At 53.3% G+C, this 24,474-nt stretch overlaps 5 protein-coding genes across 5 annotated transcripts; 2 read left to right on the forward strand and 3 right to left on the reverse strand.

The window, feature by feature from the left end:
* Positions 1-566: 566 nt before the first annotated feature.
* Positions 567-2,263, reverse strand: J4E90_005257 (uncharacterized protein; the record flags this gene model as incomplete). The annotated part of the gene is made up of 4 exons (XM_051434813.1): positions 567-664; positions 719-824; positions 877-2,206; positions 2,259-2,263. 4 exons carry the CDS (start codon positions 2,261-2,263, stop codon positions 567-569), a joined length of 1,539 nt encoding a protein of 512 aa, XP_051290837.1.
* Positions 2,264-11,464: 9,201 nt separating this feature from the next.
* On the forward strand, positions 11,465-14,655 carry J4E90_005258 (uncharacterized protein; the record flags this gene model as incomplete). Its single annotated transcript, XM_051434814.1, has 3 exons — positions 11,465-11,521; positions 11,592-12,471; positions 12,521-14,655. The coding sequence occupies 3 exons, from the start codon at positions 11,465-11,467 to the stop codon at positions 14,653-14,655; spliced, it is 3,072 nt and encodes a 1,023-aa protein (XP_051290838.1).
* A 651-nt stretch (positions 14,656-15,306) lies between these two features.
* Positions 15,307-17,751, reverse strand: J4E90_005259 (uncharacterized protein; the record flags this gene model as incomplete). Its single annotated transcript, XM_051434815.1, has 1 exon — positions 15,307-17,751. One exon carries the CDS (start codon positions 17,749-17,751, stop codon positions 15,307-15,309), a length of 2,445 nt encoding a protein of 814 aa, XP_051290839.1.
* Positions 17,752-20,561: 2,810 nt separating this feature from the next.
* Positions 20,562-21,350, reverse strand: J4E90_005260 (uncharacterized protein; the record flags this gene model as incomplete). Its single annotated transcript, XM_051434816.1, has 1 exon — positions 20,562-21,350. One exon carries the CDS (start codon positions 21,348-21,350, stop codon positions 20,562-20,564), a length of 789 nt encoding a protein of 262 aa, XP_051290840.1.
* Positions 21,351-23,766: 2,416 nt separating this feature from the next.
* On the forward strand, positions 23,767-24,350 carry J4E90_005261 (uncharacterized protein; the record flags this gene model as incomplete). The annotated part of the gene is made up of 3 exons (XM_051434817.1): positions 23,767-23,854; positions 23,944-24,233; positions 24,291-24,350. The coding sequence occupies 3 exons, from the start codon at positions 23,767-23,769 to the stop codon at positions 24,348-24,350; spliced, it is 438 nt and encodes a 145-aa protein (XP_051290841.1).
* Between the last annotated feature and the right edge of the window lie 124 nt (positions 24,351-24,474).

A 24,474-nucleotide genomic window follows, 5' to 3' on the forward strand; every position in this document is an offset into this window, starting at 1 on the left:
ACAGTATTCGTGAGATGGTAAGCGCTTGTTTCGGCGCACCGAAACGCCCGACCTATGATCGAGCCATCCTAGCAGATGGTGATATACAGAGAACGCCTTCAGCCAGTCTGCGGGCCTGGAAACCCTTGTGTATGTGCCAAAATGCAACTACTACTACTAAAAGACAAGCAAGAAATAGACCGTAGTATACGTGAAGCCCTAGTGCCGAGCGTAGCATGATGTTCTGGATCCGTTGTGGGCAACATCGGTGTGTTGACACGGAGGCACCGGTTCTCCCGGTTCGCCGTCTCCTCCAGAGTCGACCAAGCCGTCTGCAAATGACGTCCCTAAAAATGGTATATGGGCCCGCCGAAAATGTGAATGAAACAGGGTCATGGTCTCTAGTAAGACCCGCCAGTAGGCATGGGCCCTCTTTGTAAATGCAAACAGTATCTGCGCCAACACTCCTATGTAGTGAAGATGATGGAGACGTGTGATGGTGGTAACAAGCCCCAGAAAGATATCGAAGCAAATATGTACGGCTCCAAGGGCGATATGTCGAGTTAAGAAATTACTGTGGTCGACAATCACATCGTGGGTGAACCATGGTCAATGGATTTGGGTCGTAAGTTTGAGCTGGTCATGGCTTGCTTGCCACCCATTTTGCGGGTAAGCTTTGCATAGTCTGAAGGCAACGTCAGTCTGGGAACACATCTACTATTGTGAGTTGACTACTTACGTAGACCGCAAGCATTGCACAAGGTCCTGGCGCCATCTGGCCCTCTTCGCCACTCAGGGGTCTCGGCTCTATTGCAGCTATGGCATCGACCTGGCGGCGCAGCTCGCTGTCAGGTGTGTCAGTAAGAGTAGTCAGTTGGTGGGGTGTGGATCACTTACGCCTCGTTTCCGAGTCTTGTTGTCGCCACCAGCAAAGCCGCCCATGCCTTTGTTGTCGTCACCGTAGTTACTTGCATTGTCATCGTAGCCATTCATCGGTCTATACCGTGGATCCTGAGGAGGCTCCACGATGCTCGCCTGTTGATGATTGAAAACGACGTCTCGCATTCGCTGGAGGGACATCTGAATCCTTTCGCTTTGCTTAAGCATATCGTCGACCTCTTCTAACCGGGGCATTGACTGTGGTGTCATGCCAATGCGTTGGTTCTCATGGGCGCGCTGTCTGTAGATCTTCGAAAACTCTGCAATGCGTCCAGACCCGTCGGCCATCTCGTTAAGGGAAGCCTCAAGATCGAAACTCTCCAGATGGCGCTTGACTGACTCGCCGTATGGAGCTAGACTTGATCGACCGATCTTCTTCTCTTCCAGGCGAGCCATTTCGGAGTTGTCCTGCCACGATTGTGGGGGATAACGGGGTGGGGCAGAGTAGGTCGAGCTTGCCGGTGGGTAGGCAGAGTTAGGAGCACTTGCTGAGGGGGCCGATGAAGGATAGCCAGGGGGATACTGCGTGTACGGGTAATGATGGTTCATGGGTCCCGTTGATGGAGGAGCAGGGCTCTCGTAGGTGGCTGGTGGTGGCGGATATGATGGATATGGGACGCTGGGGCGAGTTGCGCTCGGTGGCGGAGATTGTGCAGTCTTCAGTGGGTGAAGGGCAGGTAGTTTTGAGTTGTGTTGAGGGGTAGAATACGGCGGCCGTGGATCTGAGAAGGGCGGACGAGGCAGGGCTTCTGACTGAACCTGAGGCGGTTGTCGGGAGACTGTGGGTGATGCCGGGGCCCCGACAAATGGACTTCTTGGGTATGTGAATGGGTTGGAGGGTCCTTGGCTGGCGTGCTGGAGGTCAGATGGAAAGTGTCGTGGCCGTGGCTCGGCGGGAGAAGCAGCAGCAGACTGGGGATGATAATGCTTAGGAGCTGAAGTGATGGCTGAAGGTGGAGGCACTGTAGCTGGGAATGGCAGCGGCTGTTCCGAACCTAGGGCTTCATGTATCGATGGCAGGGATTGCCGGGCCGTCGGTCGTTGCGACTCTTTCTCGTCGCCAGAGGTCCTGCGTGAGTCGGGAGGAGACAGTAGGCCTCCAAGCGAGCCGGGTACTGCGCTGGCGACTGACGATTGGTGATTGCTGTGCAAATGCGGCGGCCCCGCGTAGGGGTGCAACGGGCTGGGCATGGTAGCAGTAGCGGCGGCAGAGTGTTTTCTTTGATACTCGACCTCTTCGCGCTTGACTCTATCGGCGTCCATGTGGTTGATTGACGGCAGACCAATGCTACGGCGGACAGTCAGCACCCGTACGGCGGGAAGGGAGCGGGGGGTCAAACAACATACCTTTGCCTGTTGCCGGCATCTATGGTTTCCATGGTGGGTCCTGTGTCGGACGGGTCGTGGTGGTGGGATGCGACAGCGAACTGCTGCGGCAACGCGATGGCGGGGAATCGTGGGTGCCGCGACGTTGATGTACCTTCCCGCACAACGTTGACCAGCACGGAGACCTGAGGTCGTTCCTTCCCGCACAACGTCAGTCGCCACGAAGCGTCTCACTTTGCTCTTTCCTCCGCAAGCGTGGCCAAGCAATTCAGTCCGATTCTTCCAAGCCCCACAGTGATGTTGCAATTGCAGTCAGAAGCCGGATTTCAGCAGTGGCGACGTCCGGATCTCTTTTTCTTCAACGAATGGATCGGTAGGCAGGCAGAATACCGGGTGTTGTTGATGTTGTTGTCGCTGCCGCTCTTTCTCTTGTCGATGCTGTGGCTGACGTAGTGTCGCGGGCACGACGGCCGTGGAAGGATCGCTTGCGTCGATACACACTCAATACCGCACTATGTGTCCGTCTCTTGCTGTGCGTCGCTCTTGGTGCTCCGAGGCGGCGCTGGTGTGTTGGATGATGTGGAAAAGAGATGGGCAGGTGTGACATGGGCGGAGGAGCGGCGATCAGACAAAACCCGTGATCTCACAGCACACTACGCGGAATTCAGCGCCTCCTCTATGCCTGCAGGCATGGTGTGAGAGGAGACGAGGGCTAAGACAACCGCAGCGGGCTAAAGCAGATGCGATCGGAGATGAACCGCTCCGGCAGCAAGTAGTCGCTCAGTGTGACGAGGATGTGCAGCGCGCGGACTAGGATGCTCTGGATACGGCACGTCTGTTTGCCCCAGCAAGGATGTGGGTGGAGAGGGCGGTCGCTGGGTGTTCTTGATGCAACACTCGAGCGCTCCAGCGGGCTCCTAAAGCGTCCACCCAAAGGGCAAGGATATGCGACACGCCACGCCCGCCCTTGCAACGCTTGCCCGATCAGATCGCGCAGCCCCCTAAAAGCAGCAAGTCTGATTTTTCAAGGCGCCATGGCGATGCTGCATGACGGGCCCACGTCCGTTGGGCGGTGGCGGCTTGGGCGTGGGCTGGCTCGTCGCCATTTCTTCTGCTCGATCCGCAGCCGTTACGACCAGGGACATCAATCGCGACCGCCATCCGCGCGAATGGGCACCCCGCGCACACGAGGTGAGATGCGCCCATGCCCGAACAGGAACAGCCCGCCGCCATGGCACGAATTATCGTTGTGGCATGCAATCGAGATGCAACCGAGCTTCCATCATGCATCCACCCCGGCCTGCACCCACGCCCGTCCTGTCACTCCGTCCCTTGGCGCCCACAGCCAGCGAACTGTCACCCACCAGCGCCGACGCCTCGCACAGCACTTGGTCGGTACCGGAGCCCTCCACTGCTGTCACTTGCGGCCGCCGCGCGCCAGAAGTCATGTGTTGGGCACCAACCCTCCGCCGACGGTCTATCGCAACTTCCTGCCAGGCACTTAACCTGACACCACTTCGGGAATCTCCATCGCCCCAGGGGTGCCCGCGCATCTGAATCGGTGGCAGTGCGATTAGTGCAGCGGGGCTGCGGACGCCAGAAGCGCCCTCACAGAAAAAGGCACATGGTGCCGAAGAACCATCTCAGCTCGCCAGATCCCATCGGCCCGACAGGCTTCGATTCATGGACTTCCATCAGACGTCTGAGCCAGTCTTATCGCGTGCATTTGGCCTGTCTATCCATCAGCCCATTTCCTGCCATCGCTCTGTCCCACTTCTGCTTCGCAAGCAGGCGTACCTCTCCGTTACGTCAGTAGTCGCTAAACCCCCTCAACTATTTGCACTGGCTCCATCCTCCTCCGAACCATGCAGCTCCAAGCGCTTGACCGTTGACGCCTACACGCGTTTAGTGTAACGCATGGAATCACCTCCTGCACGACGGCATCGTCGTGCGTTCGCGTCTGTTAAACGTCTGTGCTATGAACAATGCGCTCCGGCGCTGTCAAGTCGATATAATCAGACCGTAACCGACCCAAAGATCGCTGGTACGCTATTAACAAGTCTCCGTAGCGATCCAGCTGTACCAGTGGGACCGTCAGCCATCTACGCTCGTCATCTCCTACTACTTACGCCTCGTACCCTGCGAACCTTGATGCAACCATAAGGGCCTCTCGGAATGTTCCTCACGCCGGCTGACGACGGTCTGAGTATATGCGCAAGCCGAGTGAAGTGACTGTCGGCGTCATCTTTCCGGTCCGGTCACCGTTCAACACCGTTTTGGATATTGGGTGCAACGTGATTGTTGGGCGCCGCAGCATGCATCAAACCACATATTCCATGTCCCACAGCCTTTGAGTGCCTCTGTTCATCTTCACTATTCTCAGGGCCGCCGCTCGTCCCATGCTGTAGTGTCTGCGATATGGATAAGGCGCAAGCATGAACGTGGTATCGGTGGCTTGTAACGTTGAACCGGCGCAGACGCTCGGTTGCGCCATCGTTGAATCTCGCTAAAACATCCTTCTATGTACGGTACGCCTTAACACAACACAACGGCTAATTTTGGCTGACTTCTCGACACCACCTTGCAGCACGCGTCCGATTGACGAGTGTCCGATCCGGAGTCATGTCTGGATTTCCAAGCAGCCGGCATCTGACATGCGCCGGTTTGCGCAGTGTTACATGGCGCGGAATCCAATCATGCGCTGATGACTGACCCATGTACTAATGGGCAGGGTCAAAAGCTCTGTTTCGTTTCAAAACGCACATTGTGAGGGATGAATCGAGCTCAAGAATCAACTCTCATGTGGTCGCTTGTTGAGAGGAGCTTTTGCTCGATATTTTGAAGGAATTAGAGAGAGCTGGTCCTCATTCATCCACCGAACCTATCCATGGATCCCAAGCTCAATGTTCGGCTTGAGCCACATGTACCTGGCATTTCTGACCCAGCAATCTAGGTTCCAGTTGTGTCTTTCCTGTTGGATGCAGACACCCTACCCTTGCATGTCCGGCACTTGGTTCAACTTCTGAATTTGACCATGCAAAATGTATCGGTATATCGACTTCATTGGTCTTTTATCCTATCGGTGTGGCAGTGTGTGCCCCGCAGTGTCATATCTGACAGGCGATGCCCCACATCTCCTCCGTTCGCGACAACGCTGAGAAGTCACTGGTTTCACAATCTGAAAAGCAATCACGGCAGACATGCTGTATGGTACTTCTTCGGATTTTGCAAAGAGAGTATCCCACTCTTGATTGCGGTCAAGCCGAAAACGTGACGAGCAAGTCATGTGGCCGATGTGGCCGTTTGTTATCCGCGGCAAAAGTTGACTCAAAACTGGTCCGCATGTAAATATCGGTAAGCGACGAGATGGTCCATGCGTGATTCACATGCTACTCTCTCGGTCAGTCACCACTAGTGAGGCGAATCCTTACCAGAAGCACATGCTGCATGTCCCAGAAAAAACGCATTGGTGCTTCTCGAAGTCTGACGCTGGACAGCGAATGGAGCCGGCAGAACATGCGACACATGTTATCCATATCCTTGCAATAGCATTTCTGTGCTGACTCGAGATCTCAATCATCTACCCTGGCTCGGCGGGATCGTGATCTTGTTTCGGGCACACCCTTTTCGTCTGCTGCACCTGCAGCTGCATGTATCCGATTCTGTTATCCAGGCTTAGCGGACGTTGGCCCAAATCGGTCTAATGTGTGCTGGCCGATTCGGTTTCATGCTTAAGCGACATGGTACATCACCCAGCACGCCGGTTCAGATGCATCAAGAGTATCGCATCGTACGACACCTGACGCAAGCTGCCAATTGTGTTTTGAAATCTTCTCTTCTTCAAGCTCGAGCCTTGTCCGTCATCGGGCTTTTACTCCAACCAGGATATGATCACCACGCCCATGATTCCGGTTGAGGAGCCCGCGAGGCGTAGCGATTTTCGCTCGGCTCGTCGCGGAAAAAAGTAAACGTTTCTTGTCCCGCTCTCTCAGGGTCCGCATGGCACATTCAACCTCTTTTTGGCGACCCGCGTCAAGCAATGGTCGATCGAAATATAGAGCCGGCCATCTCTCGTATTGATTGGAGATCTTATGGAGAAGTGGGCCTATAGGCGCGTACGATCATTTCGCATGGCCACTTTAGGGAAGCCATTGCCGCAAGGGATGTCGATTTACGGAAGACCCTATTTTGTTGACGGTTGTCGACGATGCGTTGCGATCCTGCAGTCGGACGGCAGGAGATTTGTAGGCCGCGGACCTTCAGGCTGAGCACGTTCGTAGCGATGCTCTGAGACTCCGCTGTCACGCACGAGCTTTTCGCGTGCATCGCTCATCGCTTTCGGTCTCCAGGAGCAGGAGCGCGGCTGATTATGCCAAACAAGAAAGCAACATACCTTGGGGTAAGCCTGACACCACCAGACTGCATTGTTACAAGGATCCTGCTGAGTTGTTTTTTCGCAGCCGCCCGCAGTCTTCACAAAAGACACAACAGGCGCCAATGAAATGCGACAAGAGGCGGCTCGGGACTTTTCACGATATCTTGCTGGCCAACTGCCGCCGCACTTAGATGCACTCTACAATGCGACTAGCTTACTAGGTGCGCATCGTGAAGAAAATCCTCGTGTGGAGTTGTAACTGGATCTGCAAAGAGAAGGACCGATTCAGGTAGTCATTCTGCGGAGTTCGACTAATCGGAACAGGTGGACATTGTATGTACAGCAAAGTAGCACACCTCTACTGCAGCTGCTAGCAGTCCAACGGTGTGGCTCTGGTGTACCGGCTATCATGAGAATCGCGGCTTGGCTCTAGATCCCTAAATGGCAACAGGGTCTAGCATGCGAAACGCAGACATGGAAGCCATGGTTGCGCATTTCAGATGATCTTGCGTTCGCATGCGAGCAGCTCGTTCTGCCAGATCTATGACGACATCGATCTGCCCTCCCGCAGTCAGAGATCTGGCTGGGGCTGTAAGATCAAACCCACGCACGCCCTTGCCCCCCAAACATAGTTTGACTGTCATTGGTGAACTGCCACTTCGAGGGACACCCGTCATTGCTCGAGTTTTCCACGGTAAGGTCCCGACGCCTCACTTCATGCGAGATTACCCTGTCGCTTCACCTTGAATTCCCGGATACTGGAATGCGAATGCGAGACGTAGATCTCTGGATCCTCCCGCGTCGGCACGCGGCGGCAGCTCCACCACAGATCATTCGCCGCTTTCGACAATGATGGCTGCCACTATTCCGTGAAAGACGGCACAGGAGCAAATCAGCATAAGCCGACAGCTCACCTCGTGCAGAGCCGCCTCTGGCCCAAGTTGGCATTTAACGTTTAGAAGGCAGCGCTACGCTTGTCACGAAACGCTCTTTTCGGCACGTTACGCTACGAGAGGTAATAGCCAATTCACGCGCAGCCAGATAAGCGCTCGTTAAAGCGGCACAAGATCACCAAACGGGATAGAGTTTCTGACTACATGCCAAGCTCAGACGAGTTCGCGCCATGAGGGCGCCTCGGCAAACAACGGGATGCTGTCGACGCCATCGCCATCAGATGCGATAGGCAAAAGACCTCGCATGTGTGGAGGGCTAGTGTCTCGAGTCGGCTGCCCTTCTCTTCACCGGTGTAGGAATACCTGAGCTTCGAGTATACTAACGACGTAGTCACGGTGAAAGCCACGTCGCCAGCGCATTGAAGAATATTCCTTTCGGGTTCGAGGCGCTTGCGGCCATACTCCATTGACCTTCGCGCCGGCTTTGCTTTTTACGAAAATCGCCTACCGAGTGGACTCTCGTACGACGTGGCGCTGCAAACCTCCAGACGCTATTAGGGCGTTTCGGGTTGCCCTGCAGTAGGAGGCTGACTAGCCTCTGCCACTTACACGTGATGAACACGGTGGACTGCGAAGTTGTCTAATGGCTAGCGAAGACGCGTCGATCCCACACTACACCCGCTATAGCCGGGTAGGTAAGCCTCCGCGATACGCTAGGTCGAGGCTACATACCTAGACAAACCCGCTCGTCTCCTTGATGTCGTGAATATGCGGTCACCGACGCATCAGGCCGAAGATGGACGGCCAAATGCGGCCCCATGCTGGTCCCTGTTGCAACACTCAAAGTGGATTTCTGCCCAAAGAGAAATGGCGGAGATACTGATCAGCAGCCTGGATGTCTACCGGAATACTGGATGGGCCGTCGCTACTAATGAGAAGTGGCAGCCCATCACGAGGGGAAAGATGCCTATCCTCTGGGTATCAATTCAACAAGCCTCCAGGCCGAGGCACAATACTCGATAGTTCAGCATGAGATGAAAAACAGGTACGCCATGCCTCTTGACGTCTATCTCCGTCACTAAAACGTACCGTGGGCGCCTGCGAACTCCGCTCCGACCTTCAAACTTTCCGTGTGCCTGGGACCGCTACTACATACCGGATTAACATCCGACAAAACCTGCCGCTCACGTTGCTTTTCGTCGCATGCACATACGTTGAGCTGTGGCTGTGGGTTCTAGAATCGTCAAAGTGACAGGGTCGCATTCTAGGGTATCAATTGTCGTGTTCCTCACCCGTATTGATCGACAGTCAGGTACGGGCGGTGAGTTTACGACAGTGCTTTTTTGTGAGGACGTGGCATATCGATATTGCGACAGTGGATAATTTGCTTCACTTTGGCCTGCTGTTACTGCTAATGGCAGATCATTTCTTGCATGTTCGGCACACGACCCATCCGGAGCTTCAGATGTTTTACCATCAGTGTAGTACCGCCTGCCAGCCCTGAAGCTAGGCAATATTGGCTGGATAAAGGGAACTCTTGGCCGCTTCTCCTGAGATCCCCACGTGAGTAGTGCTCGATTGCGTTTGCGGCTGGGTAAACAAACAGGGTAGTGCAGATCGTGAGCTCTGAGCTGCTTCACTTCCCACGTGAGCAAGTATTCTAGATGAGTCATCTAGGCTTCCTGGGGAATTCGGTTGCTCCTGCAGCCTCATTTATTGCTAGGTCCATAGCCTGGCAAGAGAACGCTGGTTGACCGGGTGACAAGGCGAGGCGAGTGGGAGTACGCTTGATGTAGCCCGATGGGCCACATGTCACTGTCGCTGAACTGATGGAAGGACTGCCACAATGACTTTACCAAGAACACCGATTACTCAGTTACCATCTGGAGACATGAAAGATTGGATGAACCGGAACAAAGTATCCTCACACACGCATTTGCCTATGAGGTATGACACGGCATAACAGGTATGAGTGGTTAATGCAGCGCACACTTGCTGTGCATACGTCGAGAACCACTTGTTCTCAACTGGATACCTCAACACTGACACTTACTCCAAGTGTCACAGCTCATGTTCCTTGCTGTCTGCTTTGACTCTGACGACCCGGTCTCAAAAGGCTTCCTTGATGCACTGTCCTCCTGACCCGCCTTTGTTGAGATCTCACAGGAACTTCTTACTAACACAGTGCTATTACGGTGGAGTGTTGATGCAGAGCAGGGCATCAAAACGCCTAATACAGGGCTATAATGGCACTGATTCGAAGAATGCGCGGGCATACTACTTGCATGTAAACGCCAGGTTGCTATCACAAACAAAGATGTGATGATGTAGGTGTTTACCTCTGTCGTATCCGCGCAGTTGACATGTCTTGATGGCAGTCTGCATCTCCCGTCTTTCCATAAGACTCTGACCGAGGATTGTTGGAACGCCAACATGTACAAGATTTCGTTTTGCAAAACTTGTATTGACAGCGCACACCATTGATCGTCACGATTATGGGTACTTTTCATGACCCATTCTCCGCATATACTGATCGCAAAATGGTAGCGAAGACCGCATGCAGAATACCCCCGACCAAATTTTCGTCGAAGTAGCAAAAGCATGGCATGCACACTCGGATACCGAGGTCAGTTCGGGATGGAGATAGACGCATACACATTGTGATCTTGATCATTTCAATATTACCGTATTGATGGATGATCTCATTTTGATCTCAACAAATTCCGGTTGAAGTTTGTCAGGAGGCAAAAAAGTGTAATATATCAGTAATCGGAAATAGACGCAGAGGTAGTAATGCTAATTGTGAATAGGGAGCGAGCGCATGCATCAAGCTCGACAAAAAAACAACCTCTTGCATGAGCGGCCAGTCCTGATAGAAGAGATGAGGTTATTCTTCGCAGTGTACCTCTTCGAAATATAAGAAGGTGACATCAGGACAGCTCACTGTTTCGCCACTTGGGTACGCTGGGAAAGATACTACTATGACTAGGACTTGGAACAAGGGCATGTCTGGGTCGTGGCTTTGTCTCTCAGGGAGAATTGTTCCAGAATCACAGTCGAATGTGTGCGTTCATGAAGTTCGGCTGCGGTAGCGAGGGTCGACGATCTAGATACTGCAGCTGTCCGTTGGCGCTACTACCACGGTACGGTAGTGCATGGCGGAGACATGGACGCGCCACAGAAGCGGGAGATCGTCCAGGGCCCATCTGTCATCTCAGATCTGCCACATGTCACAACAATCCGATGGAAGCAAATCTTTGACGGCACCAGATTCTTCCGACGACAGCTGAGATGCAAGAGGCAATTAGCGAGGGCGGAAACTTAGATGAGGTGCAGCAGGAGTCATGCAGCTGGGACAGGGGTTCGTGGTTGCGCAACCCAACCCGCCTCACGACGGTCCACGATTGAGCCTGAGCTGCAAACCTCACTCACACAAAAGTACTCTTCGCGAGCATTCCGAGTCCCCTTCTGGCGCACACGATAATCGGCGAGCGACGCAACACGACCCAGGCAGCGCGTGGTTGCACGGAAGACAGTACCGCGATCTCCAGACCTTGCCTGTTCGGTGAGGCTTGCGGCTAGCCCCCGTCGACTCGAGCAAGATCATACGACTTGTCGAACCACCCCAACACCCATCGACACGCGCAAACAATCACAGCCCCGGCCCCGTCGCACGCTTCCTGCAGGCCATTCGCTTTGACGGTAGTGCAGCAAATCCCGGCGCACACTGAGGCAGAGGCAGCCCGTCCGATCTGCCGCCCGCAGTCGCGTCGTGAGCCTGCGAAGGAGTGGCATGATTTCCATGTGCATGTAGTAGCTGGTAAGCCTAAGGCGGAGCCCTCTCTTTCTCTACCAGACCCGTACTCTGTATACACTGTCCCTCTTGTTCGCCGTCTGTCGCCGTCGTCGTCGCCGTCGCTCCTGTCGCAGCTAGCAGCCCGACGCCGTTCTAATGGCTTCTGACCCGTACGGCAGCCCCGACGATGGGCTGGAGCTGGAGCGAATCGCCGTGCGTGACGCAATGCTTTTGCACTTTTGCATGTCTCGAGTCTCTGCTAACATGGCCTTGCACCATCCAGGTCGGCCCCTACTGTGTGTTTGACGACTTCCGCCTGCCTCCAAGTCCCCCGCCCATCCACCCGTCGGCTCCCGAGGCCAAGCGACCCACGCCCCAGATGGAGGATCCCATGCTGTCGAGCGACTTCCCCTTCGCCAACATGCGCGGACCGTGGCTCACCACCGCTGGCGACGACATGCCCCTCACCGCGCCCGCTGACGACATGACCAACTGGAACGAATGGATGCAGTACGATCCCGCCCAAGCGTCTCAGAACTCCCAGAACGTCGACCCCAAGCCCGCGAATCCGCAGGGGCCTGCCGCATATCTCAGCCCGGATCAGCAAACCTCTTCGCCCCATCTCCTTCCTCACCAACAATCCCAATCGCTGCAGTCCAACACCGTGCCGACTACCGCCCCCATGTTCGCGCAATCGCATGGCGTGCCCTTCACCTTTGGCCAGGGCGCTGACATGCCGCCGGCCTTTGACTTCAACAGCGCTGACCTCAGCTCTCCACTGACGGCTGAGATGCAGCAGCAGCACGCCTACTACACGTCCCAGCAGTGGCAGCAGCAACAACAGCAGCTGGCTGAAAACACCCTCTTCTCCCCCACGCAGTTCGACCAAACTGGCTTTGTCGCACCGCCCGCCTCCACGCCCAGCCTCCACCACAGTCCCACCTCGCTGACCAACGGACGAGCCAGCTCGACCTCGTCGCATTCATCACCAGAGCCTGCGACGAACAATGCACGCAAGAGAAAGTCATTGGCCGACTCGGAGGAGCTCGACGACGATGCCCCGTCGAGCAAGAAGGGCGGCCCGCCCAAGAAGACCGCCCACAACATGATCGAGAAGCGCTATCGGACGAACCTCAACGACAAGATTGCTGCTCTTCGCGATAGTAAGTCACTTTTCCATGCGCAATTGACATTAGCTGATCGACATACAAGGTGTCCCAAGTCTTCGCGTCATGTCGCGGCCGAACGGTACGGAAGAAGACGACGACCCTGAGGACCTTGAAGGCCTCACGCCCGCACACAAGCTCAACAAAGCGACCGTCCTTTCCAAAGCCACTGAGTACATCCGACACCTCGAAAAGCGTAACAAGCGTCTACAAGATGAGCTCAACACTATGAAGGGCAGGGTCGAGAGCTACGAGAAGATGGCCATATCGGGTCCCATAACACTACACGGCACTGTCAGCACACCAGATGGTTCAAGATTCCACAAGGATCCTTTCACGCCGACACACAGTATGCCCATGTCAGGACCACCACAAGGAATGATACCAGTCCCAGAGAACATCAGCGCCCTCCAGCGCGGCATCCCACCTCAACAGCACTATGCGCACGCATATCCTCCCGGCTATGGCGGTCGCCCAGCAGTGGGCGCGCCTATGGTCAACGGACGACGCAACGGTGCTATGATGGGCAAGCTCATGGTCGGATCTCTTGCCGGCCTCATGATCTTGGAGGGACTTGCAGAGCGCGAGCAGTCACAAGAAGAGCCAGCTGGACGCGGTCTATTCGCCTTGCCTGTCAATCTCGTCGGCATTCTTGCTCCTCGTGTCTCCCTGGGTGTCTCCACAGCTCAGATTCCTTTAGCCAAGCTTCTATTGGTATTCGCCGCCTTCTTCTACCTCGTCGCGCCGCTGCTCGACTTCAAATCGAAACCGAAGAGGAAGTCACCGCCCGCAGTTTTGTTGACACCCGCTCCGTCACTGGCGTCTCCAGTCGAAGTACGTCGAAAGGCATGGCTCACCGCAATCCAAACAGTCTGGGTCCCTCAACACAACTTCATACTCGAGCTCGCTGCTCTGGGCCTCAAGACCCTCAAGCTCAGCATGCGAAGGCTCATTGGATGGGAAGGATACGCCTATCTCACCGGTATTACCAAGGAACAAGAAGCCGCTCGTGTCAAAGCTTGGGAGATCGCATTGGATGCCCAGCTCACGGGCGGTGACGCTGAGATCAGCACGAGCCGTTTGGTGCTTACTTTGATCGCTTCCGGTACCTTGCCCGATACGCCCGCGAGACTCATGCTCAAGGCCATGCATATCCGAATTGTGCTTTGGGAGCTTGGAAACGCAGGTCATGGCTCGTGGTGGATGCTCAACGAGCTGAGTGCGAAACTGGCCCGAAGCTACTGGAATATGGCACGGAGCGAGCACCGCATCGCCATCAACACGTCGAAGCAGAACAATGAAGCTGTACCATTGCCAGAACACCTAGCAGCACTTATCGAGAGGGAGTGCGATGAGGTACTTGTTCCTGCAGTTGTGCAGCGCGCATATAACCTGGCTTGGAACAGGCCAAGCGCAGAACAGACAACTGTAGACACCTCCATGGACGCTGTTGTCGAGGACTTTGCCATCTGCTCTCCATTGGATGCGCTTGCGGCCTGGTACTCTAGCCTTGTTCTGAACAAGGGACTCGCAGCCACACTTGGTGCAAAGAACAGCTCATCCAAGGACAATATCGTCTCTGATCTAGCACTCGCTCTCTGCGCTGCCCCACCGAACTCACAGGCCCAGCTACGTGCGCTAGTCGCTCAAGCTGTTGTACTCGACGAAGACCGAAACACTCGCATCGCAGCAGCACTCGAAGCCCTTCCATCGTCGCCTAAGCCTGCCGATGCCGGCTTCATCAATGTCGTCGGTAACGGCTTCGTTGCAGTCGATGTGCGGAAGGGCCTCACCTTGGCCAAATGCCTCTCGCTGGCCGCTTCCTCGAATCCCGAAGCCCGCCGCCGCGCCATCTTCGTTATCAACAACACTTATCTCCCCGAATGCACAACCACACTGCTCAGCTTCGTTGCCGCTCACAAGGTTCTTACGCAGTTCATGGCAGACGATACGCTGAAGAAGGAAACTAGCTGCGGTCTAGAGAGGACTGCAAGTTCCCTTCGCATGTGGATCGGTCACGAAACAGGCAGGAGAAGTGGGCTGACCAACAAGGTTCGGAGCAGGATCATAAGCAGTTGTCTCGACGCGAGCAAGATGCTAGTTGGACTGGCCGAGAGCAAGAAGAAGGATGACGCCGACGTGGATGACGGGTATGCTAGTGCGAGTGTCAAGGATGACTGAGGGGTTTGTATCTATGACTTCCCATCCGATGGGATTGGCGTTTTGGGATTGAACGAGGTGGCAACATTCACATCTCACTGGCGTTTATACGGATATTTACACGGCATGGATATGCCTGATGTATAGTTTTATCTGGCTTACGAGCCTTCCTTTCTTTGTAGCATTTGTCCTTTTTGTTAGGCTCGCATGGTGTATCCCCCATACACTTGATAGTACTGTGCAATCGACTTTGTTCGGCGTTTCAGACGTTGATCTTCTAACTGCGAACATGCATCTTGTGTCTGGATTTTGATTGTTCAATTTGTTCGGTCTCGGTATAATTAATTTAGTGCTGACTTGACATCGGTTCAAGGTCGTGCTTCGCGGCAACGCTGCTATGACCAAAGTACACTTTCGCATGTTTCAGATAGAAACACTGTAATAGTTCCGAGATCGAGCAAGACACAGATCAGAGATTGCGAACGTTTGGGGAAAAGAGATATTGTGCAGACGATAGAGGCAGAAGATTATCTTTTCTAGACCATTCTGAAACTTGTAGTATACTTGCCAGAAGACCGCGGAGAATGGTGTAACAATGGCTTCGGATTACATGAATATGAACGCAAAATTACTGGAAAAAGGCCACAACCAACAGGTGTTGGAAACTGATTCTCAAGTGATTATGATCCACCCGGGAAAGCGCATCTGCTCTTCCATGTCAGGCCTGATCCAAGCAGGCCTGGGGCCATGCACCGTTCTCGAAGCCTCACCAGAAGTCTCCTCGTATTGAAGTGCTTGTTGGATACATGTCACAAGCGGAACGGCGCCGTGTCGAATGAATAACCTATGCATGAGACGTCTGCCAGCTAGGAAAAAGCGGAGCTCTTCTTGACCGTAAGTTTGACTGATGTATCGGATCGGGACACCCTGTCTGTGCGTAATTTTGCCACTTGCAGTAGTCCACCCGATGGTTTCCCAGATATTGTCCCGTTTCCAACGGTCCGCGATGGTCTCCTCGATGGTGTATGACATTGCACCCTTGTCCACGTGCTGTGCCATGACTACTGCCTCCATGGAGCTTGTCCAATCTACCCGAACCCGAACATTGGTTCCCGGGTGAAGAATGCTGGTGGTAATCCAGAGAATCTTTTTGTCAACTGCGAGATGATATTTGATGCTAGCTTCTTCTGGGTCTGGAAGGGGCACCAGACCGATGTATTGGCCAGCCGGACCGTATGGGTCAACTGTGAGGCTCGCCGGAGTTGTCGCTACACCCTCGTCTCCGCAGGGCTCTGTGTCCATGAGACGCTGTAGGGAAACATCTTCATTTTCCCATCGTAAATAACCCGCAACTATCTCCACAGCCAGACATTGAGGTCGCAGTGTCGTGATAGAATTGATCGACGAAGCCACTGCAACGTAGCCATTTGTTGCGTAAACAAGGTCACGTCCTGAAATGCCCGATTCATATGTGCCTGTGTAGCCGATAGCCATCGATGCACCTGGAAGCAAAGACGCCATTGCTTGTGCACGGTATTGCGTGATGGTGATCTTGTTCATTGGATTCATCATACTGTTGGGTTTAATTGGGGGAACAGAAGCACGCATTGCCGCAACAAGAGCATCACTGAAGACGCTATGCAGAATGTGCATGGCATTATCGGCAATGCCAGCGAATTGGCCAGTTCTGAAGTAGCGAGTTCGCGCGAAACGGGTGCATGTCGCCGAATAAGTAGACTCAGCGGCCATGTAGCATGCAGCCTCAGCGACGTTGGGAGAGATTTGATGAGCCGGCGAACCGGAACGAGAACTGCTCCATTCACTGACGCGCTGAAGTACCCAGATCAGTGCATTTACCGGTTTCATGAAGAGCGGATGGCCAAATCCCTCCTGTGGTTGGCCTAGGTTCGGGCATCCAAGCTCCATCCAGTCCCTGTAATCTTTGGCGTATCGCCCGATAGTTGCTTCGTCGACTCCTGTTGAAGAATCCCAACCGTAACACTCCATAGAATTCCGGCTTGACGTGAGGTAGTTATCTTGCGATACGTGCTGCAACTTAACAGACCGGGGCGTGATACCGGCGGCGGTCATGTCCGACATGATTTCGCCCTTTTCCAAGGCGAGCTCAACGAGCGCTGCCGCCATGTGTCCCACCAATCTGAGATCAGCGGCATCAAGCGAGTACTGGGCTTGCACAATACTTCTAGCACTTGGGGCAGGCACGAACCCGGAAAACTTCTGCACTACACCATCTTCTTCCCTCCTCACAACCACGGTAGAAACTATTTTGGCTTCCTGCCATTCTTGTATAGTCCACTGTCCCGATTGCTCCGACGTACGTATATCAAGGAGTATTCTTTGATGACCACTGGTGACAATGTTGGGCTGATCTACTGCCAAGTGGACATCACCTTCCCGAAGCCACATGAGCGATGACGCAATCATGATGCAACTGGCTATACCGCGTAAAGTGATTATGTTGTCTTTCTTTTCCTCGTCTTGCAGAAAGGCAAAGACCCTCGAGTAGACTTCCGCAATTTGTTTACTATCCGGCTCCTGGAACGCCAGGTTGAGGTGCCTGGGGTCAGTCGTGACTTGTCTGACCCTACTTTCAACTGATTGAAACAATTGCGTAGGCACTATGACGTCGCTGAAGCCAGACAATGCGGAAACGACGGCAGTAAGCTCACGGCGAGACGATCGGAGGTCCGGGTTGCTTGACAAGCCCTGCAGAGACAGCATTTCAAACAGTATGGCCCCGATTGCGCTGTCATCTAGCATCGTTTTGAGGCTAGTCGCAAGGAGAAAGGCTGGGACGCATCGCTTTTCCTCGTTTCGTATCAACGTAGCGATACCCCCGGTGTGCAATCCAAGCATGATAGCGAAGCGTTCAAGATGGAAATATCGTCCTCGGGTGTCCAGCGCGTCGAGTCCTTCGTCGATCCTTTCTGGCGAGACGAGAATGCTCATGCTGAGAGCGGAGAAGGCCATGACGGCATTGCTTTGGGCTTCATCCTGGCGGACAGCCCTGGCCAATTTGAGAAGGGTACTTGTAAGCACAAATGACGTGTTGTCAACCGACCACTGCGTCTGGACGATCTTGTTGTCGTTGGGCATGATGGGCTGTTGGAAACCTAGAGGATTTGGGGTCAGGAACTCCTAGAAATCGTGTTGGTATCAGGTCTTTCCGATTGTGTAGCTGAAACGAGAGGCAGGCCTTCATCATATCATGCCGATAAGACATCTTCTATCGACGCGGGGTATTTGTTTGCCCTGTTGCCTGCGGCTTCCAGTCAGCCTCGTTAGATGCAGCAATGCGATTGCTTCGTTGGTCGCAGGGTTCATTCTGCCTCGTATCTCTGGTTTAGCCGGAAAGTGCATGAAGTGGTCCTCCAGCAGCGCGAAGAGAAATTTCTGGAAACATCCTCTCTATTGTCGAATCAAGTCTGAGATGAAGATGGTCAGGCTCTGATAAGCTTCCGAGGCTGGTGGTTCGCAACTGCCAGGTTGTTGCGCCACCAACGACATTACGCGTCCGTGGGGAGGGGTATGTCCATACACACAAAATGAGTCGATTCCTATACTTATTCAAACCTTTACATACTACATTGCACATAGATAGATCGTAGAGAGTTGAATCTCTACGACGCTGCCCATATCCGTTGAGAAGTAATCCCAAGCTTGCTCTATTCATACATCATAATAGCATAAAACAACTAGCAGCAATGCGTAAAAGAGCTGCTACCGCTATGTTCAACAATACCCAGCTCGCCTGACGATGATGATGCGGATGAGTTTCCGGAACTGAGAGCCCCGAAGATGGGGTCTAGCCACTTGTCGACAGTGTAGATGCATGCACCAGGGACGCAGTAAGCTTCGCCCTTGACAGCAGCGTTGTTGACGCTCGTGATAGCGCCTTTGATGTCCCTTCGGACGGTCGCGGGGAATCCGACAATGGACTTCTCCTGGCCGGTCGATGTCGTGTCGATGAAAGGGTACTTAAGCAAGTAAGAAGACAGCGCGTTGTTGCTTGGCTGAAGAGCCTTTGCGCTTTGTCCAAGTGCAGTGAGTGCCCCATTGCTCGGCGCGAAGATGGAGAGGTTCTTGCCTTGGCCGAGAGATCCGCCAAGGAGGTAGACGAAATCGGGGGATGTTGCGTTCAAGAGTTCCACGTATGTCGATAGGTCTTTTTGCGTAGCTAGGGCTGATGCAATGGAGCCTTCGTTCTGAGATGCTGGGGATGAGGCAGATGTAGTGTTGTTGAACTCGTCGGTCCTGTAGAGTCCAGCGAAGGAATCGAGTACTGAGGTGATTTTAAAGATGGCTCCGTTCCCGACTTCGGTTCTCGAATCAGAGACTAGGTTGGCTTGCTTGTTGACTGAGATAGTCTCTCCCGCCGAGTTGAAAGCAAGAGGTGTGCCTTCGATGGCGGTGACAGACTTGCCCGAAGTCTTGACGTCTTCCGTAGTGATCGATCCTTGTGCGATGTGGCTTCGCAGGATGAACTCGAGTAGTGGATACGATGCCGGTGCCGTCAAAGCTGTGCTTAGTTCTTGGGGTAGATTCTTGAAAGCCTGTACAGGTCAGCAATCCAGAAGGCAAGGCATCATTCGGTATCATTGCTTACCGAGTTGACGGGTGCAAAGGCCGTATACTTGCGTCCATCAGTGAGGTTGTTGAATCGCTCTTCGAATTGCGGACCAGGAATGCCGCTGCTACCACCCGTGCTCTTGATGAGGCTGTAGAAGACGGAAAGGTCTGGGTCGTTTGAAATGGCAGTCAGGAGAGGGGCAGAGTCCTTGGTGGCTCGTTCGACTGCAACCGGAGAAGAGGCTGCGAGGATGGAAAGTAAAGCGACCGGGAGAATGCGCTTGGCTAGCATCTTGATATCTTGATGTATAGCTTTAACTTGAACTTAAGGATCGATGAACTGTTGGCTACGACTTGTTTGTCGTTCACTTGATGCTACGGACGGTCAAGCGAGGGCCTTATATGTTTGTGTACGTCCATAGCTATACTAGCTTTCGGACCGTGTTAGAGCAAATTGTTTCGTTGTCAGAGGTTTGAGTTTGCCGTTAGGTAGTCCGTAGTGTATGATGGAATGCTACCAGATGGTGTAGCTTTCGGGCGAGCCAATCAAGATAGAAGAATATCAGCAGCTAAGGGTCACTGTACCCGAAGGCGAATAGATCTTGACTACATCATCAACGTTGCATCACTGTTCTTCTTCATCAGTTGTTGCCTCTGTAACATCGGCAGGTATAACGGCGAGACATTTCGATACTGTGATGTGGATCAATATGTGGGGAGTATGAGGTTGATATCGGGGGGTTGGAGAGGAAGCATAGCAAATCCTGGAGGCGCAGTGGAGTGTAATGAAGGGGAGCGCCACAAGGAATTCTGCCGATCTGATATCATAAAATACCCGACGCGCCAAGAGCAGCTAACGTCTTGTGGCGTCTTTGACGCTGTCGGTAGAGTTGCATCACTACCTAGGTAGGTGCCACAATAATTCGTTCCGGAATTTTGAGTGACGCATGCTGAATGACCCTGCAACGGATTGTTATTGCGCCATCGTGACATTTCTACCTGAGTTGGTGACAGGATGAATGCGGCGGGAATATCATCCCTATTGGAGATCTCCCGAAGACCAATCCATGACACAGACACGCATGCAATCAAGGCCGCCCGTGCTACGAGTTAGTATGCCGAGTCGTCATGCACGAAGCCCCAGCGCGCACTAGTACACCGGTGTAGGAGGAAGATTGCATCATTTGCGCGTGTGGCAGATAGGCTAATCTTGACGGAGACCAGTCCGCTGTAAAGCTATAGTCGAGATTCCTGCTCACCATGCAAACACTGCTACGTGGACGACAGGCCAAAAACGTGCTGTAAACATGACAAGAGCGTCAAAACACCGAGTCTTTCTACCGCTTCAAAAGGTAGTAGGGAACAATAGCAGCTCCCACCATAGCAGAGATAGCTAGCCATCTCATCAGACCCTTGTTAATCATCTTTTTGGCTAGTCTATCAATCGCTTCTCCGTCGTTGATTCTCGGGAAGGGAATATCCTTCGGGACATCCTTCCCCAGCGCCTTACACAACGGCTCCCAACCCTCTCTGACATCGAAGAAGAACAGTCTTTCCTCGGGCACAACCCTCTTCAAGTAGGCGATGTGCGCCTTATAGTCTCGGGTGGAGACCCCATCATGCTTTCCATACAACTCTACCCATTGCTTCCCTAGGCCGTTGGTAAAGTCGACAAAGTGGCGCATGCCTGGGAGAGGAAAGAGTACAAAGCGTAAAAACCACTTTGTCGTTGCGTTTGTTATGGTTCCTATGCTCTTCACCCACGCATCTGGATCCCGAGTCGTGCATATGACCAGCGCATCAGGATAAACTTCGACTAGCTCTTGTACCAGCCCGTTGAATGGCATGTCGGTGGCTGCCGCATAGCCGTCCAGGCGCTGCCTCAGCAGATCGTGTACAAGCTCTTTCTCGGAGGGCGACTTCGGTGGTGAATGATCAAGTATCTTGATCAGCGGCTTGATCTCTTTCTCAGCGCCCAGAGTAGCCTGCGTACCACCATGATAGACAGGCCCATTGAGTAAGATGCGCAATGCTTCGCTGAAGGAGGAAGTTCCGGTGCGTGAGAGGCCAGCGCCGATTACTTGGAACTTAGTGCCTGGCTGAGGAACGGAGGGTTGGTTGCCCATTGTTGATGCTAAATTGGTATGTTACTCACGAGAACTAAGTGGTTAGGTAGCTGATTTATATAGGTGATTGGTCGATCTCGGATCTACTCCGGTGTGAAGCGGCCTGTAGCGCTCTCGGACCTGCAGACGATTGCTCGCTTATCGTTAGCCCTTCACCGTAGCCAGCGGGATCGTCCCCGGGAGTGATACCGTCTTTTAGCAGATTTGACAGTACTGTGAGAAGGTTGGGTATCATGACGGTGCGCCTCAAAGGAGCAAAATTTTGTTCAGACTATCAGTAGGTTCTAATTGTGGTTGTTCGCGCGATGAGCCGCTGTTTAGCAACTTGTCGCCGGCTTATGACCGCAAGCGGGCCGACGATGAGCTGTCAGTGAAGCGCAAAGGGTTTACAGAGTATTGAAAGTAGATTGATGGTGACCAACAAGCCCGAGGAATCGACAGGTCAGCGAGCAGGCAATGGCGTTGGTGCTGCTATGTACAACAGGGTGAAGCTCCGGTGAAGGTCGAAGTTCGTTGTCGCCAGGTGTGATCATATTTCGTGAGACTCTTGGCGTCACCTTACACTTGGTGTTGTGTAACCCTACAGATGTGGGGCGCGTGCCGCGTCTGGTCCATCCTCGATTCCATGACTATGTAGCGCCCTTTGATTGACATCAACCTTGAAAGCCGCAATTTCTTAGGTTACAGTGCTTCGTCTAGATTGTTCGGTCTTCGAGTTGGGCGCACCACCGGGGATCGGATGGGACCGACAGACTGCCAAGGTTACGGGTAAGACTAAACGTAGATGTACGAAGTCAGCGTAGGCCTCACATGCAGTTCGCACAGAGAGACTTACTATGTCGAGATAATTCTCTCATGAGAACAAACCATAAGGGTAGTTTCGCAGTTCTCTACGAAGCATCTTACGAAACTGGTGTACACCGTGTGCGCAGGGAGTCTCGACTCCTTGTACGGGATCTTTTGAAGTCGCCGGTCCTTTTTCTGTAGACTTTGCTGGACATAGATGCCATCCGTGCGGAGATGTGGACACAGGGGCTGAGCTAGTTGCTTCAAGTGCTGTTGGATATCGATTATGCTCAAGTCGCCAGTGCCGGCAATAATGGTCCATGATGGGTGACCACTAACCCTCCAGGTGTCGTCTGCAAGATTCTGTAATCGAGTGCAACAATACCAACTTTGTTCAAATCTCCAATCCGACATGCGTGATTTCAGTTGGTCGTACGTGAGATAATAGTGAGAACAGATACGAAAAGCAAGATTTGCACCATGGCATCTTCGTATGTGAGGGGATCGCAGCATTTCCGCTGCAGTAAACATCCGCTTCGGATGAGTTGCGTGACAGGCTGAGCAGAGGAGCTCGGCTTGTCTTTCTTCTTCGGCCAGCTTAAAGTATCGTTCGTTTTCAACGTCCCTCACAAGTCTTTCCTTCAACACCTCCCGTTCGTGTACCTCCATGTCAACATTCTGCACGTCGTGCAAGAGCAAGGCGTATCGTCGACACGCGAGTCGCAGGCAATATTTGTCGCTAGGTTGCATCCGTTCTGCAATATCGAGTACGAGTTCAGGGGGCAAGCGGTATATGTGAGAGTTACTGGCGTTCCGGATCTCGATGGACTCTGCGAGCTGATTGGCCTTCTTTCTGCGCTTCATTGTTGGGGGCCAGCAGTTGTTCTTGTACTCTGTCAAGAATCTGGATAAGGAGACGTGCATGGTGGGCGTCCTTGCTGTCATGCGATGGGCGTCTGGCGTGGGCATTGCAGATGCTGATTTCGTTGTCGCTCACGACAGCGACGACGGGAAGACACATAACTCTGGCTCTCTGACAACACTTCGGTAGAACGTCAGTCGATGGGTAATGAAAGACCCTCGAAGGGGTATTGTCTACGTGGACTCATGGTCCAGGGCCAACAGGCGTCCTCGGTAGCCAGTACTTGCGCTTTATTCACCGATTTGAAGACGATATTAGACGCTTATTACGGGAAGACAACGTCATCATTTGAGGTATCCCAGACACAGTCTATCACTCCACGGCCAGCGGCGATGTGCCTGTAATAATGAAGCGTTGGCGCTCTCAGTGCCCAGCCTCGTCATGGCTGTCGCTCGAGTTGTATGCATAAAGTGAACGCGATGACCAGATTCCCAATGCTGAATGAAACGAACGAGCAGAGAATGCGTGAGAAGAGTTTGGGCATCATTGAGAGCAGTTGCAGGTGTAATGTTCTAAGGCCTGCCCAAAGCACGTGCAGCGGCGCTAGTGGCCCTTATGTCATCACAGATTGTGCTAACTTTTTGATAGTAGGGCAACCATCGTCACCAGCAGCTCGAGGCCCAACACCACCAATCTATTCCGACGTGCATCTGTCGCTAACGCCCTATACCCTAACCACACCAATCGCACACCCGAACAACCGCCAAAATGGTCAAGCTCGAAGAGGTCATGGATGAGGAGTTTGTGCGCGAGCAGGAAGGCCCGCATGACGACGATGAATGGGACACCGATTCTGGTACGATACTGCAAACCGCTCCCTAGATGCGCCTGGCGCATAGAAGAAAGCATAGGAATTGCATACAAATACTAAACGTACCACTGCAGAGTCAGACACATCCTCCATCCACTCCGTAACACCCGACGAGACCCTCTACGACCGCATCATCGCCCTACAAGACATGATCCCCGCCAGCACACGCCGATCCGTCTCCTCAAAAGCCAACACAATCACTTCATGGTTCAAGAGCGGTCTGAACATGGGCGGCAAGACTCTTTGGGTAGTGAGCACAAGTGCGCTGCTGCTCGGTGTGCCCTGGGCATTGGCGTACAGCGAGGAGCAGATGATTGTCGAGCAGGAGAGGGCTGAGTTGCAGGCACAGAGGGCGCAAAACGAGGTACGTGAAAGCCGTTCCGCGACGAGCGCTTTGCAACGTCTTGCTAACTTTTGACAGTTCATGGCTCCCGGAGCGCCCGTACCTGGACAGCCAACAGGCGCAAAGCCTGCTTTGTAGACGACGAAACTTTCGATTTGGCGTTTCGACTGAAAGCGACTCAAACATTAAAAACGTTGGGCTCTTCACATCTGTTTTATTAGGATGACGGTGCATGGAACGGGCTGAACCTGTACATACAGCG

Source organism: Alternaria incomplexa (assembly GCF_024043165.1).
Source record: "Alternaria incomplexa strain BMP 0042 chromosome Unknown scaffold_7, whole genome shotgun sequence".
NCBI lineage: Eukaryota > Fungi > Ascomycota > Dothideomycetes > Pleosporales > Pleosporaceae > Alternaria > Alternaria incomplexa.